We start from the raw sequence: 17,007 nt of genomic DNA on the forward strand, positions 1-17,007 counted from the left end.
GTGGTGCTGTGGTGGTGGCGGTGGTGCTGTGGTGGTGGTTGTGGTGCTGTGGTGGCGGTGGTGCTGTGGTGGTGGCGGTGGTGCTGTGGTGGTGGCGGTGGTGCTGTGGTGGTGGTTGTGGTGTACCATCCAGGCAGTAACAACTCCTAGCCGACCCTCCAGCAGGTTTGTAGAGGAAGTAAATCACAGGGGAGTTGATTGCCCCTTTCTCTTGAGGAGCCGATGGCAGGTTTGAACTGCGTGCCTTTGGGCGGACAGCACAATTCTTTACCTCTAGGCCACTAGTGCTCCCTTGTTCAGCCTTAGGCAAGCCCTTAACTTCTCTGAGCCTGGACAGCCCTGGGACATGAGGAGCAGACAGGATGAATCCCTTAACCGTTCAGCCAGCCTGGCTCACCTCCGTGGTGCCTGAAGTAGCTGCAACTTCAGTCAAGATGCTGTTTTCTGGATGCCTTGGTTTTCTCACTGCCCGTATGGGATGGGACAGGCACCTCAGTGCAGTGTCATTGATAAAACTCAGTGACCTGAGGGCTGGTGAGCAGAAGTGAGAGGACTGTGTAGCCCAGGAAAGGGGTGGCCAGAGCACAGGGCACTGGCCCACTTGGTGGTGTGAGTCCTGTGTCTATTCATCCTTCCCAACCTCAGGCCCCTCTGGCCTAACTTCTCCTGGGTGCCCTTCCCAGCCCACCCAAGTGCACACCTGCACCCACCCTTGCCATCGCCAGCCCCTGGGGGACGTTGCTCTCTCAGGACCCCCAACTTCGTGAATCAAGTGGATAGGAACGAGGGCCTCAGGCGTGGCACAGAACCCCGCATTTGTTCCAGGGGCACCATGATCAGAGGTGGGACGGCCTGTCGTCTAACTTGTACTCCTCCTGCTGGCAGGGAACCCCCCACGACCGAGCCCGGAGCCGGAGGAGCCGCGGAGGGGTGCTGCAGAGCGGAGCAGCGGCAGCAGCGGGTCAGGGACTCCAAAGCTGATCCAGCGTGCCCTGCTGCGTGGCACCGCCCTACTGGCCTCCCTGGGCCTCGGCCGAGACCTGCAGCCACCAGGAGGCTCCGGCCGAGATCGCGGGGAGGCCTCGCCTGCACCCTCTACGCCAGTCCGGACGCCCGCTGAGCCTCCTGCCTCCCCACTCATCCGCTTATCGCCCAAGACGCCCAGCGCGCCTGCCTCCCGGCTGAGCCCTAGCACCCCCGGGCTGCTGCTGGACCTGGGCACCCCTGTGGACCAGCCATCCGCCAAGAGCCCACGGCGGGAAGAGACGCTGGGTGAGTTCCAGGACTGGGGTGGTGAGGTCAGGGAGGACCTCAAGTCACCCACTGGATGCCCCCTCAGAGAACTGGATTCTGACTTGTCACCTGGTGGTCAGGGGTGGGACATCTTGGTTAGTTGTGAAATCACAGCAGGCTTCCTGACAGTTCCTGGTGAAGCCACCTCCCGGGACTTTGGACCAGTTCACTTGACGCCGCTAACATGATGGCTGTTGTTAGTTGCTTGTTAAGTTGATTCCAAATCCTCTTGTCCCATGTGACCAGAACTGCCCATAGGATGTTCAAGGCTGAGACCTCCCGGACCTGATTAGCAGGGCTGTCGTCCAGCTCCTGGTGTCTGATGGATCTGAGCTGCCACCCAGGGGCTAACAGAGGTGTGCTTAACCAATGACACGCCAGCAACCGGGGAGTTCTCCCTGCAGCTAGTTGTTGTGTGGACGTTTGAGTCAGAGCCAACTCATAGCTGACCCTCCAGCAAGTTTTCAGAGGCAGTAAATCTCACAGGAAGAGATAGCCAATCTTTCAACATAGAGCAGCTGGTGGATTTGAACTTTGTACCTTTGGTTTGGCAGTTGGCTGTGCAGTTCCTTACCACTAAGCCACGAGAGCTCCCTAGGTACTTTTAGTAGTGTCCATTTTATAGAGGAGGAAGATTAAGGCACAAAGGTTAAGGAACCCTGCAGCTCTCATAGATAGTATGAGGCAGAGCTGGGACTCAAGCCCAGGCCGGGCTGCTCCACAGGCCTATATCATAAATGACTGTGTCACAGATCAGAGAAGCCACTGTTAGGAGTCCAAACGTTCACAGCACACATAGGGAAACTGAGGCCCAGAGCAAGGCCGTGCATCCCGGGACGCCCAGGATCAGTGGCAAGCTGACCAGGTGTCCCTCTTTCACAGGACGTACTGTCTCACCTCCACCGGGGATATCACGCTCCGCCCCTGGGACCCCCGGCACCCCACGCTCGCCACCCCTGGGCCTCATCAGCCGCCCTCGGCCCTCACCCCTTCGCAGCCGCATCGACCCATGGAGCTTTGTGTCAGCTGGACCACGGCCTTCACCTCTGCCCTCCCCTCAGCCTGCCCCCCGTCGGGCACCTTGGACCTTGTTCCCAGACTCGGACCCCTTTTGGGACTCCCCACCTGCCAACCCTTTCCGGGAAGGCCCCCAGGACTGCAGGGTGGAGACCAAAGACGTGGGTGCCCAAGCCCCTTGGGCACCAGAAGCAAGGCCGTGAGCGCTCCAGCTGCCCCAGAGAGGCCACAGTCTACACTGGAACAGGAGCCGGGCAGCCTCAGGAGCTGCCTCAGTTTCCCCAGGGACCCAGCCCCTCTAGGGGTTGGGAACACTACACTGCACAGGAAGCCTTCACACTGGACGGGGGCCTGAACCCCCATACTTGCAACCTGTGGGTTACCCGATTTCCCCGCCCCACTGGGGCTGACACTGTGCCCAGCTGGTTGGGAGGACCAGATCCTGTCTCAGGGAATTGCCCGGGGGTGGTACAGGGAGGCAGGTGGTGCAGGGGAGGGCCACCAGCTGTCACCTGCACTTCTGACCAAGTCCTGCTACTGTGGTCCCTGCCCAGGGATTAACGCGTGGACCTCCCTTGATGGGAGGCCAGGACTCTCTCAGTGCCTTCCTCCTGCTCCTGCCGGGGCCTCGGCCTCGGCCTCTACTGAAGCCAAATAAACTTGTAAGCTGTATCCCAAAGCTCAGCCTGGCACGAAGCCCTGATGTCCTCATAGCCCCAGAGGAACTGGCAGTGGCTTCCCACTTTGCCTTACACGTTATCTTGGGACCCAGACCCCCAGCTCTGGCTTCACTACCTGACCCCAGCCAGGGCCTTTCATACACCTCACCTGTGCTTCCAGGCAGCCTGCTTGCTACCCCTGCCAAGCTTTTTCTGAACTCAGGAACCCACAGCCCTCTGCGTGACATCTTGGAGGGCTGTCTAGACACAACACAGACATAACTCACCCTAACACTGCACTGCCATGGACTTGTAGACTACAACTCCCATACCATGCTCTAGGGCAGGAGCCTTTGTCCTCTGGGGCTCAGCACCCTCAATGGTTTCTGGGAGTTGTAGTCCAGGCCTCTCACCTTCACCCATGCTCAGCAAAGTTGGGAAACCTGGGAAGCAGAGCACAAGAGACCCTCAGGAAAGACTGAGAGCGTCATCTGTCCTGAGTGAGCCCCAGTGCCAGGGTCCTTGGTTCCTAACCTCAAACCCTACTTTGACCCATCACAAACCCCACTGAGTCCTGCTTCCTCCAATTCTGGCGTAGGCCACCCTGTATCCCTCCAGGTGCCTGAGTTCTTCCTGGGCCATGCTTAACCCAAGCTCCATGTGTTCACCCCACCCCTGCTTCTCACCCTATCCGGGAGCTGACACTGGCCGCCCCTGTGCTTCCTCAGCCCAGGCCCCGTCCCACCCTGAGGCCTTCAGGAGAGCTGTGCCCTCCGCCTGATTCTTCCCCCAGATCTTAACTAGCCTGATTCTTCCCCCAGATCTTAACTAACCTGTTCTCAGTGTCCCCTCCTTAGACATTCCCAGAGATGCCCCTCCCTCATTCTCATGTTCCCTTCCAAGAAAAGAGGTTTGACACCGTGACTGTGGCAGTGGGTTTGAGTGTGTCAGAGATGATGAGGATGGCACAGATAGGACAGGGTTCAGATCTGTTGTTCACAGGGTCGCTGTGAGTTGTACTCAACTAGATGGCACCTAACAACCTTCTCATCACCCAGGAAGCTCGTTCATGGGCTTGGGACAATATGCAGTTGTTATAGTCTGTGCTGACAGAATGTCCCCTGCTATATGTGTGCACTGGGCTGGGAGGGACCTGTTCGCGTGCTCCTGTGCTGTGGCTGGGGGACTTGCTAAATGAATGGGATTGATGTGAGTATAATGAGTGTGTCCTTGAATAAGCCACAGGGTGACAAGTCTGTTGAGTCTCTGGGCCCGGCTTCCTCACCATAACTGCCTTTGGCTCCATCCCACCACCAGTGAAATGACCAAACCAACCCTGTCTTGGCCTCAAAGGAAGGCCTAGTGGCACAGTGGTGAAGTGCTTGACTGGCAACCCTTGCACTTACCAGGTCCTCTGTGGGAGACAGACCCAGCAGTGGCTCTGAAAAGATGACCGCCTCCAAGATGTTAAGGGCCGTTCCACCTCACGGAGTGAGGATCCACCGGGCAGCCGGGTTCGCTGCAGGTTTACCCTCCAACTAGGAGGGATGATTCACCTGCAAGCCCGAGGGAGCTGTCACACCCTGCTTAGCTCATGCTCCTCTGCCCAGCCCTTCCCACGCAGCTTGGGGAAGCCAGCTCCTCCAGCACCCCGACTCTGAGCAGCACAAAATGTGGGGTCTGAGGCCCTGGGCCCGATACGGGCTCCTGATTACGGGCTACCTGCTGGCCCTGGGTCTCGGGACGGCTGTGCTCCAGGCCTTGGAGGGCCCTCCAGCTCGCCGGCTCCAGGCTGTTCTCAGAGCCGAACTGAACACCTTCCAGGCCAAGCACCAGGCCTGCCTGCCACCTGGGGCACTGGAGGGGCTGCTAGGGGCTGCCTTGGTGGCTCAGACCCACGGAGTCTCCAGCCTGGGCAATGACTCAGAGGCCGAGAACTGGGACCTGCCCTCAGCTCTGCTCTTCACGGCTGGCATCCTCACCACCACGGGTAGGCAGAAGGGGACTCCGGAGGCCATTGCTCGCTGGGGCCCCTGGGGATGAGGCCCTTCCCCCAGCCCCAAGTACCAGACAGAGTAGGCCCCATCAGACCTGACATCACAGCTGGAGCTCCTCACGCCAACGCGCCCCAACTAGTGCCTCCACTTCGGCTGCCAGGAGGGCGTGTCCTCCTCCACACCATGCCCCGCCCAGGAGAGGTGCCTGGGGCCCCAGGGGCGTCAGGTAAGGCTTACAAGGGAATGGGTCCTCAGATGGAGGTAGCCAGGGAGTACAGAAGAGCCCTAGTGGTGCAGAGCTCAAAGTCCTTGACTGCCAAACAAGAAGCTGGTGATTCATACCCACCAGCTGCCATGTGGGTGGAGGATGCTGCTGTGAGGGTCAATAAAGGCGTCCAGCCCTAGAAACACCATGGACAGTTCTACTCCTCACAGGGTTACAGTGGGATCACCTCCTCAGGGTCTTATCTGGGGAGCACAGAGCAGGACTGAGGGGGGATAGGAAGAAAGGCTTCTGGGAGAAATGGTCAGTCAAGGTTAACATCTTCCAGAGATGTTAGTCAAAGCAACAGGGCAGAGATACAGGGGATGAAGGGATTCCTGCTGACAGGACAGCATGGGCAAAGAGAAAGAAGGCAGAGACCTAGAAGCCTGAAAAATTTTGTCTTTCAAAGTATCTAGGCTACTTTTGAAGTCTTTATTTCTAGCTTCTTTCCTCTCCCCCATGCAAGCAAAAAAAGTTCATTAGGAAAAAATACTTTGCAAAGACGGACAAAGAACTGCCAGCCGGTGGCTCTCCTGACACTTGAAAAATCAGCAAATTTGTTTGCCCTAAGCAAGAATCCCCATAGGAAAACACACTGGCTGGAGAAGAGGGCCTGGCCCTTGGGCATGACGTCCAGTTACCCCCAATCCTCACCACTCCCCTGTGCTCTCACTGGCTTCAGATTTGAGATTGCAACCGCTGGACTAAGGGATCTTCTTCCCTCATCGTCCCTGCTGCCCCCTCTCTGCACACACTTTTTTAAGCCACCAATGTTTTTGTCATCTCACTTGTAGCCCTTTGATGTCAAGTGTCCTGATTATCTGCTGGCCTCTCCCACCAAAAGGCAGCGCCTGGCCACACTCAAAGGAGCCCTCAGGGTGCAGTGGCTAAACCCTCACTTAAGAAGTCAGCCGCTGACTGAGAAGATCAGCTGTTCAAACTCACCAACCAGCCACCCCTAGAGCAAAAGCTATGGCACCTGCTTCTGTAGATTTAAAACCTAGGGAACACAACAGGAGCGTTCTACCCTATGCTACAGGGTTGGCAGGACTCAGAGGAGACGCACTGACCCTGGTGTGGGGCATACTCAGATTCCAGCACAAAGCCTGACCCCCTTGGCCAGTGTGATATGTGGGGGCCTGTGGGTGAAAAAGGTGAATTTCTTAGAAAACCAGGTTCCCATTGAAAGCAAGGAAGCAATTCTCAGAATCAATCCAGCCCCAAGAGGCGTGAAGGAGCGGTTTCCTTTAATCCCGTCTCTTCCAGAAAAGTGGCCCAGAGACTTGTAGTGGCCTCTCCAGGACCCTCAACGAATGAATGAGAGGCCGAAGGGAGCGGGGACCTCCCCGGCTCGGGCGACTCCCGCCGCCAGAGGGCAGCCTTCTGCAGGCGACGTTGGGAGAAGTGGGCATCCCCGTGGGCATCTCACCAAGTGCCCAGCCTTTGCTCTCCCCTCCAGGTTATGGCAACACAGCCCCCCTGTCCCCGGGTGGCAAGGTCTTCTGCATGGTGTACGCGACCCTGGGGCTGCCGGCCTCCCTGGTGCTTGCGGCTGCGCTGCGCCACCACCTGCTGCCGGTGCTCAGCCGCCCGGGGGCCTGGGCAGCCGCCCGCTGGCAGCTGACCGCTGACCGCGCTGCGATGCTGCAGGCCGCTGCACTGGGCCTGCTGGTTGGAGGTATCTTCGTGCTACTGCCCGCACTGGTGCTGTGGCAGCTACAGGGCCAAGGCAGCCTGCTAGGGGCGATCTACTTCTGCTTCGACTCGCTCAGCACCGTGGGCTTTGGGGAGCTGCTACCAGGCCAAGGCCGAGGCCTGCACCCGGCCATCTACCACCTCGGCCAGCTCGCTCTGCTGGGTGAGTGGCCCTGGACTTCAAATTTCATAAAACAAGGGGAATCTGGCCCCGCCCAGGAATCCCGCCCTAGAGGTTATGGGAGCTGTAGTTTGCAGAAACCACGCCCTCCTCCCAATCACCAGGCTTTGTAATGGCACTCAGTGTAGGAGGTGGGTGCAGGGCATCATCGCGCCCCAGGCACTCCCTGGACACCTCTCCTCTCCAGGTTATATGCTCCTCGGACTTCTGGCCATGCTGTTAGCCGTGGAGACCTTCCTGGAGTTGCCACAGGTCCGTTCCATTGTGCGCTTCTTCGAGTCCAGAGGTCTTTCGATTGCAGAGGACCAAAGTGGCATCATAGGGCAGGACCACCTGGCTCTGGGCATCGTACCTGCCGCAGGCACCACCCCAGAGGAAGCTCCGGCATGATTACAGCTGTCATGTGTTGGCTCCTTCCAGGCAGAGCAGCACAGCAGGTTAAGCTGTTAATAAGTGGCTGTGGGAAGCTTCTGGAAATTGGGTGGTGGGGTGCGTAGTGGATTACGGCGTCACAAAATATTGTTGACAGAATAATAAAACGAACAACAATTCCAAGAGTTCATGCATCTCTTTGTTAAAAGTGGGATCCTGACTCCCCACCTGGCCCTCCTCCCTCCTGCGGAGGCCAAGGGCCAGCCTTGGGAGCCTCCCAGGGCCTGTGGGGTCACAGGGCCTTAAAGGTCTGTGCTCCACCCTTTTCTGTCCATTGCAAAGTCCAAGGTGCCCTTAGAAAGGGCAGCTCCTTTGTCTCCTGGTCTAACTTCTTTTGCTCCAAAGAGCAGTCAAGGCAGGAGGCCAGCAAGTCCTCACCCTGCAGCTGGCTGGTCCTGTCCTCCTGTTGAAGGGCCAGTCAGGAGGGGGCACTCTGGAGGCCACTACTCCTCAGTGAACACACGTGTACACACTCACACAGACAAAAATAAATACGGCCGAAGGGCGCGGCCAACCCACGCTCCTGTTCTTGGGGCCCAGCGTCCGCCCCAACGGGGCGCAGACGCAGGTGCCCCGGTTCCAACTAACCACGATCCACGGGGCCGAGACACGTCTTCCCCCGCGGCTGCGGCTTCAGCTCAGCGCGCAGCGCTCCCGCCGGCTCAGCTGACGGCTCAGCTTGCGGCGCCGATGCTCCAATCCGCGCTCCAGGCGCGCGTCCTCCTCCAGGGCGCTGGGAGGCAAAGGGTCCCGGTGAGGCAGAGACCAGGCGGAGCGAAGGGCCGTCCCCAGCTCCCGGCGTGCCCGGCCCCACTCACATCCGCTCCTTGTGATCCAGGTCCCGAACCAGCTCGTCGCGCTGGTTCACCAGGGACACTAGCTCATCCAGCAGAAGCTGCTCTCGGTGTTGCTGCGCGGTCGTTTTCAGCCAGTCTGAGGGCGGAGGAGGCTGAGTGTCAGCACGCCCAGCCCCTGGCCGCTCCTGAGCCCCCGCCCTCTGGCCCGGAACCCCACCTTCGATGGCCAGCATGGCCCGCAGCTCCCGGCTCAGTAGCTCAAATCTCCGCTCCAAGTCCTGCTCCTCGATGCTGGAGTGGGGACAGTGTCAGAGCTAGGTCGCAGAAAGGGGTCAGGTGGGGTGCCCAGGACTCTGACCCCACCTCTATTCCTGAGGGCGGATCAGAGGACTCAGCTGCACCCTGGTCAGCAAACCCATCTACTGTTCCAACAGATCTCCAAAGGCTGTGCACCCTCCTTCATATGAAACGATTCAACAGCAAATGTCAGATTAAAAGTATTTTGACAAATAATGGCAAAAGGAGGTGAATCTGCTGAAAAACGACGACAGTGGAGAGTCACTTCTGACAGCTCAGGAGACCAGCTCCGAGCTCTCTCAGGCCCACCTCCTACACTGTGAGGGAACAAGGTCAAAAGGGGAGGGCCTTTGCCACATCTTGCTAGGAGAACCTTGGTTTTCTCAGTAGTAAGAATACTCCAGCCTAGGAGCTCTTGTGGCCTAGTGGCAAGAAGCTGTGCTGAAATCCCAAAGGCACGCGTTTCGAATCCACCAGATGCTACACTGGAAAAGGAGGGGCAATCTCCTCCTGTACCAGTCGGATCAGATTCAATGACACACACCAAGAAAATTTTTTAAAAAAATAAGAACACACAAACCTAGGAGGTGTGCTTTTATATAGGAAGCTGACTGGTATCATTACAGGCAGTCCCAGGAACCACACTCGAAGCTGACCCCTTGTTTCTTTGGCACCTTACTATTAATGCGGGTGTACTAAAATATAACTGTAAGTGTATAACTGCAAATTTTATGTGATGTTTCCAACCCCTGAAAAGATGTAACGGTTGAAGTTAAAAAATATTAATAAAAGGAAATAATAATGAAAACTTTAAAAAAGTGATTCGACTGAGGTCATAAATTGGGGACAACCTGCAGTGTTATTATGTGCCAACAAGTTGGAGCTGACCCTCCAGAGGGTTTTCAGAGGCTGTAAATCACACGGGAGATTTTTTTCCATCCTTCTCCCAGGGAGCAGCTGGACTCCAGCCAAGGGCCTCTGGACTGGCTGTGCAACTCTTTACCCAATTAGGCTACACAAACTCATCTTAACCTGCAGTAAGACGGCTAGGTAATTTTTTAAAAAAAACACTTCGTAAAAAAAGAATAAAAGAAAAAAAAAAAGACTAAAAGAAAGCAGTGACTAGTTCTAGCCATAATAGCAAAGATTGCTTCTGCCTTTCTCTTGCAGGCCTCCACCTGCAGGTGCTGGCCGAGGGGCGGAGCCTGGGACGAGGGGCGGGGCCTGCAGGGCACGTGCCCGCACTTACAGCAGCTGCAGCTGGTCCTGCCTCCGGATGAGCGCGTTCTTCTTGTTGACCAGCGTGAACCACTCCTGGATCAGCATCTCCTCCTGCAGCTTGTCCTCACCTGGACAGGGCCGGGCGGTCAGCAGGCCTGCTAGCCTTGCTCGGTGTCAGGAAGGGCAGGGCAGCTGAAAGCTTGGGAAGGAGGCTTGCCCCTTTGTGGGGACCCAGAAGCCAGAGCTTTGAAGGGCTGAGAGTGTCTGACAAGCGAGTTCCCTGCTCAGGGCCTCAGTGTGCCCAGCTGTAAAATGGGATGATGACCCAGGTGTGCCTCCTCTCAAGGTTAAGAAGAGCTGCTGGGCTGGGCAGGCGGTGGTCCATGGTGGGTGTGTACTCAGCGGGCCTCACCTGACTCCATGAGGCTCCTCAGCTTCGTCTCCACCTCGGCTGCCCTCCCGTCTATCTGCCTCTGCTCCTGCTCCAGGGCCTGCAATTCTGCGCACACGTACTGGCTCGTATCCTGGAATCGCTGCTGAGGAGGGATGGGTGGAGGGACAGTGTGGGCTCAGCCCAGGCCCCCCCAGCAAGTGTCCACATCCACTCTGCCCCCTCAGCCCTCCTTACCAGCCCGGCCTCCTCCCCTGGGCTTGGAGGCGGCTCCTCTACTGGGGAGCTCCCACCTGTAAATAGAGAGCAGGCTAAGGCACCCCCAGCTGATGCCTGCCCCAGAGGCCCCCAGTCCTGGATCTGTGAGCAGCCTGAGCTGAACTGATTCTCCACCATCCGCCCCCCTGTTACTCACCAAGGGACGGAGGTGGGGCTGCTGAGGCCGGAGCCGAGCCAGAAGCAGGGCTGGGGTCTGGGCTCGAGCCCTCCTGAAAAGAAAGGGGCTGGTGAGGCAGGGAGGCGTCCTTGGCAGGCTAGCCAGAGCCACACACACACAAGGAGGAAGCGTCCTCCATCTCAGACCTGCCTGCCCCAGAGAGAACCCCCACTCCCTTCTAGGGAAGTACCTAGCGGGCCAAAGGCCATGGGCTGGGCCCCGGCTCCACCCTCCCTGGCCCTGTGGTCCTGGGCCAGTTCACTCCCATTAAGTCCTCCTTCTTGGCACTGGGGTGGTGACTCTCGGGGTGAAAGGCTATGAAGGGGGAAGGGTCCCTCCTTGACGGAGTGCCCTCAGGCCCTAATGACTGTTACGTCCTTCTGGCTGAGACCAGTCTGCTGTCCTGCCTGCAGACCTAGGCCACCCCGAACCAGCACCTCCACTACTTTGCTGAAAGGGGCGCCCACCCACGTTATCAATTCCCACATGCGGCAGGTGTCGTTACACAATACTCAGGGGTGGGCCTGAACATGGACGGGTCTCAAAAGTGCAGCTTAGGAGGGCTGGATTGGCCCCAGATATTCCCCAGCCTTGGTGACTTCCAGGAGTCCCATCAGCCCCAGCTTTTGGCTAAGCTGACACCCTGGTTCTCCTGGAAGGCAGGCCACAGGATAGGGAGGAGGGGTGGAGGCACCCCACTGTCTCCTGCACCTTTCTAAGAGGCGGCCCTGGACATCTGTAGGTCAGAGGCCATCTTCTACTGAGGACAGTGGTGGCCTTCTTGCCAGCCAGCCGCCACCACAGTCGCTGCCTGCTGACTGAACTGTCAAGTCACAACTGAGGTATCTTCCTCTATCTTCACCAACCCCCCCTCCTCACCCCTCAACCAGTTGCTGAAGCCTGGTGACCGCTCCAGCTTCAGCCCTCCTCTTCCCCAAAACCCCACCGACACGCCACCCTCTGGCCGCAGTGAGGGACTTTCGGTTCCCTAACGAGCTTCCTCAGCCCACAGTCCACCTCCCTCTCTGGTTGCCCAACACTAGCCTGACCCAGCTCAGCCTCGCCTCCTGCAGGGGCCCCTTTTGGATTTTCATTCCTTTCTCTGACATCCTCTCTCCCTGAGCTTCATGCTGCCTGCAGTGCACCTGGTCCCCAGGCTGGACAAATGCTCCACCCATGGCCTGCTGGGCCTCCCAGGCACTGCTCTGACCCCACCTTCCCCAATACGTGTGTGTGTGTGTGTGTGTGTGTGTGTGTGTGTGTGTGTGTGTGTGTATGTGTATGAGTTTCCCAGGTTGAGCTGGCCTTGCAGACACGATGCGAGCTCAGCTATGTCTAGGAGAGCGCTGGGAGCACAGTCCACTGGGAGACAGAGAGGGTGCTTTTGTGACATCCACCAGTGACTCCAAGGGAGAAAACCAAGCAAACCTCGTGTGATTTACAGCCTCTGAAAATGAGTCAGTTCTAACTTGACGACAATGACTTTGAGGATGTCTAGGAGCCCTGGTGACAGTGGTTAAATAAATACTCAGCTCTGGTAGCCTAGTGGCAAGAAGCTGTGCTGCAATCCCAAAGACACCCAGGTTGAGGCCACCAGCTGCTGGGCAGTCTCCTCCCATGCCTCGGAAAACCCATCAGAGCTATGAGTCGGCTCCAACTTGACAGTACACAACGACAACAATTGAAAGGTTAGCGTGTTGAACCTAAACCTAAGTGTCACCTAGAGGAACACACAACACTCTCCAGTGGCCTCGATGCCACAGGATCACCTCTCCGAAGCAGGGAGAGGGCACAGAAAGGTTAGATACCTTGTTTAGGGTTACACAGCCAAAGGTGCTGTGCCCACTAGAGGGCGCCACTTACAGGCTCAAGCTTGAGTCCTGAGCCTCATCATCCCCATCTGTAAACTGGGGTAACCACTCCTCCTCCGAGGGGCCTGGTGCAGGAGATGAGGCGTCATCAGGACGGGCTAGCCCCACAGAAAACACATGACAAGTGCAGTTTCTGAGGCAGGAGAGGCAAGAATCCCCAATCTCAGCAGTCAGTTTACACGCCCAGCCCTGATGGGAATTGCAAGTAAAGCTTCCTCCTGTCTGACCCAATTCCTCTTTTCTTTCCACACCCCCCTCCCTGGGCCGCCCCTTCAGGGCTGTGCTTGAGGCACCCAGTCCTTGCGCACTGCTCCAGCCCCACCCCGCCTTCAGGATTCTGGGAGCTCTAGAGTATGAAGCCAGGCCCCAGGCCCTCCCACTGCAGGCCCAGGAGTTGGAGGCTGGGGTGGCCAAGGAGGAGCCCTCTCCAACCTCAAGGGTCAACTATCTCCAGTGGGACCAGGCCCAGAGGAAAGTTTGGAAAGCCAAATGCTGGGCCTTGGGCCCAAGAGGTGGAGGATGGGTCCGCCTCTCCAAGATTTAAAGAGCCACTGACCCACCTTAAACGGGCTGTAGCCTGAAGCCCAAGAGGCAGCGAGGGAGACAGGGGCAGCTGTGTCCTGCTATCTCCTGCCTATCATACCCCCTCTGTCCTTCACAAAATCAACCCTGAACCTCTGATCCTGGCAATCAAGGCCCCTGCTCTCCCAGCTTCCCCTCAGAGGACAGGAGTCCTGTGAGCTCCTTAGATGAAGCAGTCTGCTCCTTCTCATTTGGAAAAATCCATCCATCTTATCAGCTCTTTGAAAATGGCTTACTTTTTCCAGGAACTCTTTCTCAGCTCACCCCTTTTCCTTTCAAACTCATAAGCCAACCCTAGGTAGCTGGCATCCTGAAGACCAAGCACATGGCTTCTGTCATCACAGGCAGGGCGGTACAGTGGCTGGAGCCCCAGAGCATGTGGCCTGGCCTTCAGTAGCTGTGAACTCAGAGCAAATCCTGACCTCACTGGGACCACTCTTCCAGTCTGGGGATGACCTGACCCCAGGGCACTCTGGCCTGAGACCTGCAGGGGATGGCGACATGGCCCGTAGCAGGAACCCCAATCTCCAGACTCCCATTATCAGAAGAGAAGGACTGCTCTTCCAGCCTCTGGGGTGGACGATCAAGGAGCGCCGTAGGGCCGGGCATCCTGGAGGGCCACCCTGCAGAGTAGAAGGTCAGCACCCAGCTTGTGGAGTGGGAGGTGGTTGCTTGGCTCTGGGCCGCCAGAAGAGAAGTTAAGTTCCCAGCCCACCCAGGCTGCAGAGCTGGTGCTGGGAGCAGCCCCACAGACTTCCGGGTGCTTCCTACTACAGCCCAAGGTGCTCCTAAGCCATTAAAAATTATCAGCCTAGGGGAGCTCTGGTGGCCTAGTGGCAAGAAGCTGCACTGCAATCCCAGAGACGCATGGTTCGAGTCCACCAGATGCTCTGCCGAGAAAGGAGGGACAATCTCTTCCTGTACCAGTCAGATCTGATCTGACGGTACACAGACACACATACACAAAATAATAATTAAAAAAAATTATCAGCCTGTAGGGAGCTGTGGTGGTCTAGTGGCAGGAAGCTACACTGCAATACCAGAGGTGTGCAGTTCAAATCCACCAGATGCTCTGCTGGAGAAGGAGGGACAATCTCCTCCTGTACCAGTCAGATTTGATTTGACGGGACGGGGACACACACACAACACCCACCCCACCCCAAAATTTTCAAGACTTAGCCTGAACTCCAAGGTTGCCAGCTGAGCCAGGACACGAGACAATGGCGGCCTGGCAGATACAGGTCCCCTGCCACCTCTATCTACCTTGCCGTCCCTCGGTCCTGAACACCAGCCCTGCCAGACCATTTTCCCCGACCGTGGGGACTCACCGGGGCCCCAGCGTCCGGCTCGTCCACCGAGAAGGAGTTGCTGTTGCGCAGCCGCGAGCGCCTCTTCTTCAGCAGGTCGGCGTCCCGCACGTGGGAGAAGGAGCCGTGCGCGCGGGGCGGGGGCACAGGCCCGGCCTCCCCGTTCACCGACGACCGTCGCAGCCTCACGCCGCCCCCAGGAGCCCCGTTCACCAGCCCCTCGGCCGGGGTCGCGGGCGGCCGAACGCCGGAGCCATCGGCGGGCACCTCGGGCGGCCGTGCCTCCTGCGAGGTCTCCCCGTTGGGGGCCGCAGCGGGGGCTACCCCGTCCACCCGGCTCGCCACCTCCCTGGGCTCCCGGGGCCCCTCGGCTCCATGCCCCCGCAGCCGCTGTGCCAGGCCACCAGGGTCCAGGTCGACGGGCGGACCTGGCGGGGCGCCCACCCGGTAGGTGCCCTCACCGCCGCCGCCCTCCAGCTGCACCAGCTGCAGCTCCTGGCCGGTGCAGAAGGCGCGGATCTGGCACAGGTAGGTCATGACGATGAGCTTGTCTGGCACCGCCAGCAGCACCATGTCAGCCGGCTCCAGCAGCCGCGACACGCCCAGGGCCGCGAAGCCATCGAAGGCCTGCGTTGGGGGCTCAGAGTCAGCCTCATCCTCCATTAAGAGGGTCCCGTGACTCCCCCAACTCAGTTTTCCTAGTTTTGAGAGCTTTACTGACAGGCCCACCCTCTGTTCCCTAGCAAATGCACAGGGTCTGCAGAGTAACCAAAGGATGCCTCTGGAACTATCTAGAGACAAATACGCATTAAACTAAAACAAAACAAAACAACCAAAATGCAAGGGCAAGGAATAGTTAGTTCCTTATACTTTCACCCAAAGGGTAAAAGTGGCAGAGTTCAAAAGTCACTGCTGGGTCCCGTGACCCACAGCTTCCTCTCCTATAGGTCCCCAACCCCCACATCTCTGGCCCCAAACCTGGCTCTGCCCCTCCTCCCTTTCCCTGGGCACCCTTCAGCCCTTGCTCACCTGCTTGTTGTTTTCTTTGATGTTGAGTGGGTCCAGGGAGGCAAAGTTGCTGTAGAGAAAGTGCCAGTCAGGGAGGCACAGGCATGCCAGCTCGTTCTGCTGTCCCTCTGTGGGCTCCCCACATCCTCCCCCCACAATGGCTCACATCTTATCCGGGTGGAATCGGTGCAGGATGGCACAGAAGGCCAGCCCGTTGCGCCAGGATGTTGTGAAGTTGGTGATGCGGACGCCACGGTAGCCAGCAGTGACTTCCTGGCACCACTCTAGCAGGGACTGGCTGGAGCTGACCAGAGCAGGTGGCACCTGGGGACACCAGGTGGGCTCAGAGAACGAGTACTCAGGAGCCTTGCCCCCTGCCCCTCAGGAAAGCTCAGGCCTGGTATCAAACTGCCTTAGCTCAGGGCCATCAGGGGTCACTAGAGCCCACTAGCTAGAGCCCTGGGTCCTGGCCAAGAGGGTTCCAGCTAGGGATTATCTACCAAGATCACCAAAAAAGCCAATAGCACCCAGGCAAGGTCAGAAATCACCAGCAGCCACACCTCAGGGTCAGCCCAGAAAACCAGCACAAGGAGATCCAGCTCACTTGGACTCAAGGAAGACAGGGTAGGAGGGCCCGGCATCCTAAGAGAGGAGGGGTGGGGGCTCCTTGAAGCAGAGCCCCCTCCCTCCCGTCCCAGACCAGGTAGGTCCATGCACAGCCGCCGTTTCTCAGCCTCGAGTTAGTGGCAAGCAGCAGACTGGGCCCTCGGCGGTGCCCATCCCTACCTGGCTGCCCGGCAGCCTCCTGTCCTCTTCCGGCTCCTCTGGGGAGGAGGCCCCCGGGGCGCTGGGCACCCCAGCCCCTGCCCTGCCGGCCACCTGCACTTCAGCCCGGCAGGCCTCTGGGGGCCTTCCCTCAGCTGCGTGTGTCTTCTCGGGCCCCAAGACCTCTGCTTCCTGGGCCTCAAAAATTCCAGATTTGTTTTCTGAGGACCCCAAAACTTCTGATTCTGTTTCCTGGGTCCCCAAAATCCCAGATTTGGTTTCTGAGAGGTCCAGTCCCCCAGCCGCTAACACTGAGACCCTCAAACCTTTAGTCCCTGTGTGCTGTGCTCCTGCAGTCTCTGCCTCTGCTTCCTGGCACCCCAGAACTTCAGGTGAAGTGACCAAAGTCTCTAGTTTGGTTTCTACAGTCCCCCAAGCTCTAGTTTCTGCTTCCTGAACCCTCAAAATCCCAGCTTTTGTCTTTTCAGCCTCTGACAATATCTCTTGGGTCCCCTGTTCTTCATCATATGACATCACAGATTCTGCCCCTGCAGCCCCTGATTCTCCCCTTGCTGTCTCCCAGATCCCTAACATCTCAGACCTCACTATCCTAGGTTCCATTCCTGGGACCCCTGGACCTCCAACCTCTGCCTCCTGGGTCCCCATCATCTCAGACTCTGATATCTCAGGTTCCATTCCTGGGACCCCTGGACCTCCAACCTCTGCCTCCTGGGTCCCCATCATCTCAGACCCCGATATCTCAGGTTCCATTCCTGGTGTCCCCGAACCTCCA

The 17,007-nt window shown here is 58.0% G+C and overlaps 3 protein-coding genes across 3 annotated transcripts in view; 2 read left to right on the forward strand and 1 right to left on the reverse strand.

Moving 5' to 3' along the window:
* MAP3K11 (mitogen-activated protein kinase kinase kinase 11) overlaps positions 1–2,513 on the forward strand; it is a 13,461-nt gene extending 10,948 nt beyond the window's left edge. Inside the window, exons 9-10 of the mRNA XM_006893425.1 lie at positions 886–1,272; positions 2,176–2,513. Coding sequence (XP_006893487.1) covers positions 886–1,272; positions 2,176–2,513 — 725 coding nt within the window. The remainder of the gene's footprint in view (positions 1–885; positions 1,273–2,175) is intronic.
* Positions 2,514–6,548: 4,035 nt separating this feature from the next.
* Positions 6,549–7,497, forward strand: KCNK7 (potassium channel, subfamily K, member 7). Its single transcript, XM_006893426.1, has 2 exons — positions 6,549–7,089; positions 7,295–7,497. Exons 1-2 carry the CDS (start codon positions 6,549–6,551, stop codon positions 7,495–7,497), a joined length of 744 nt encoding a protein of 247 aa, XP_006893488.1.
* Positions 7,498–8,172: 675 nt separating this feature from the next.
* The window catches only part of EHBP1L1 (EH domain binding protein 1-like 1), a 16,196-nt gene continuing 7,361 nt past the window's right edge, over positions 8,173–17,007 (reverse strand). Inside the window, exons 12-22 of the mRNA XM_006893326.1 lie at positions 16,236–16,973; positions 15,616–15,773; positions 15,471–15,519; positions 14,463–15,068; positions 10,661–10,748; positions 10,483–10,538; positions 10,267–10,390; positions 9,883–9,982; positions 8,554–8,627; positions 8,358–8,472; positions 8,173–8,272 (exon numbers count right to left, since the gene is read on the reverse strand). Coding sequence (XP_006893388.1) covers positions 8,173–8,272; positions 8,358–8,472; positions 8,554–8,627; positions 9,883–9,982; positions 10,267–10,390; positions 10,483–10,538; positions 10,661–10,748; positions 14,463–15,068; positions 15,471–15,519; positions 15,616–15,773; positions 16,236–16,973 — 2,208 coding nt within the window. The remainder of the gene's footprint in view (positions 8,273–8,357; positions 8,473–8,553; positions 8,628–9,882; positions 9,983–10,266; positions 10,391–10,482; positions 10,539–10,660; positions 10,749–14,462; positions 15,069–15,470; positions 15,520–15,615; positions 15,774–16,235; positions 16,974–17,007) is intronic.

This window comes from Elephantulus edwardii, unplaced genomic scaffold (genome assembly GCF_000299155.1).
Source record: "Elephantulus edwardii isolate Elephantulus edwardi_28Jun2011 unplaced genomic scaffold, EleEdw1.0 scaffold00126, whole genome shotgun sequence".
NCBI classification, from domain to species: Eukaryota; Metazoa; Chordata; class Mammalia; order Macroscelidea; family Macroscelididae; genus Elephantulus; species Elephantulus edwardii.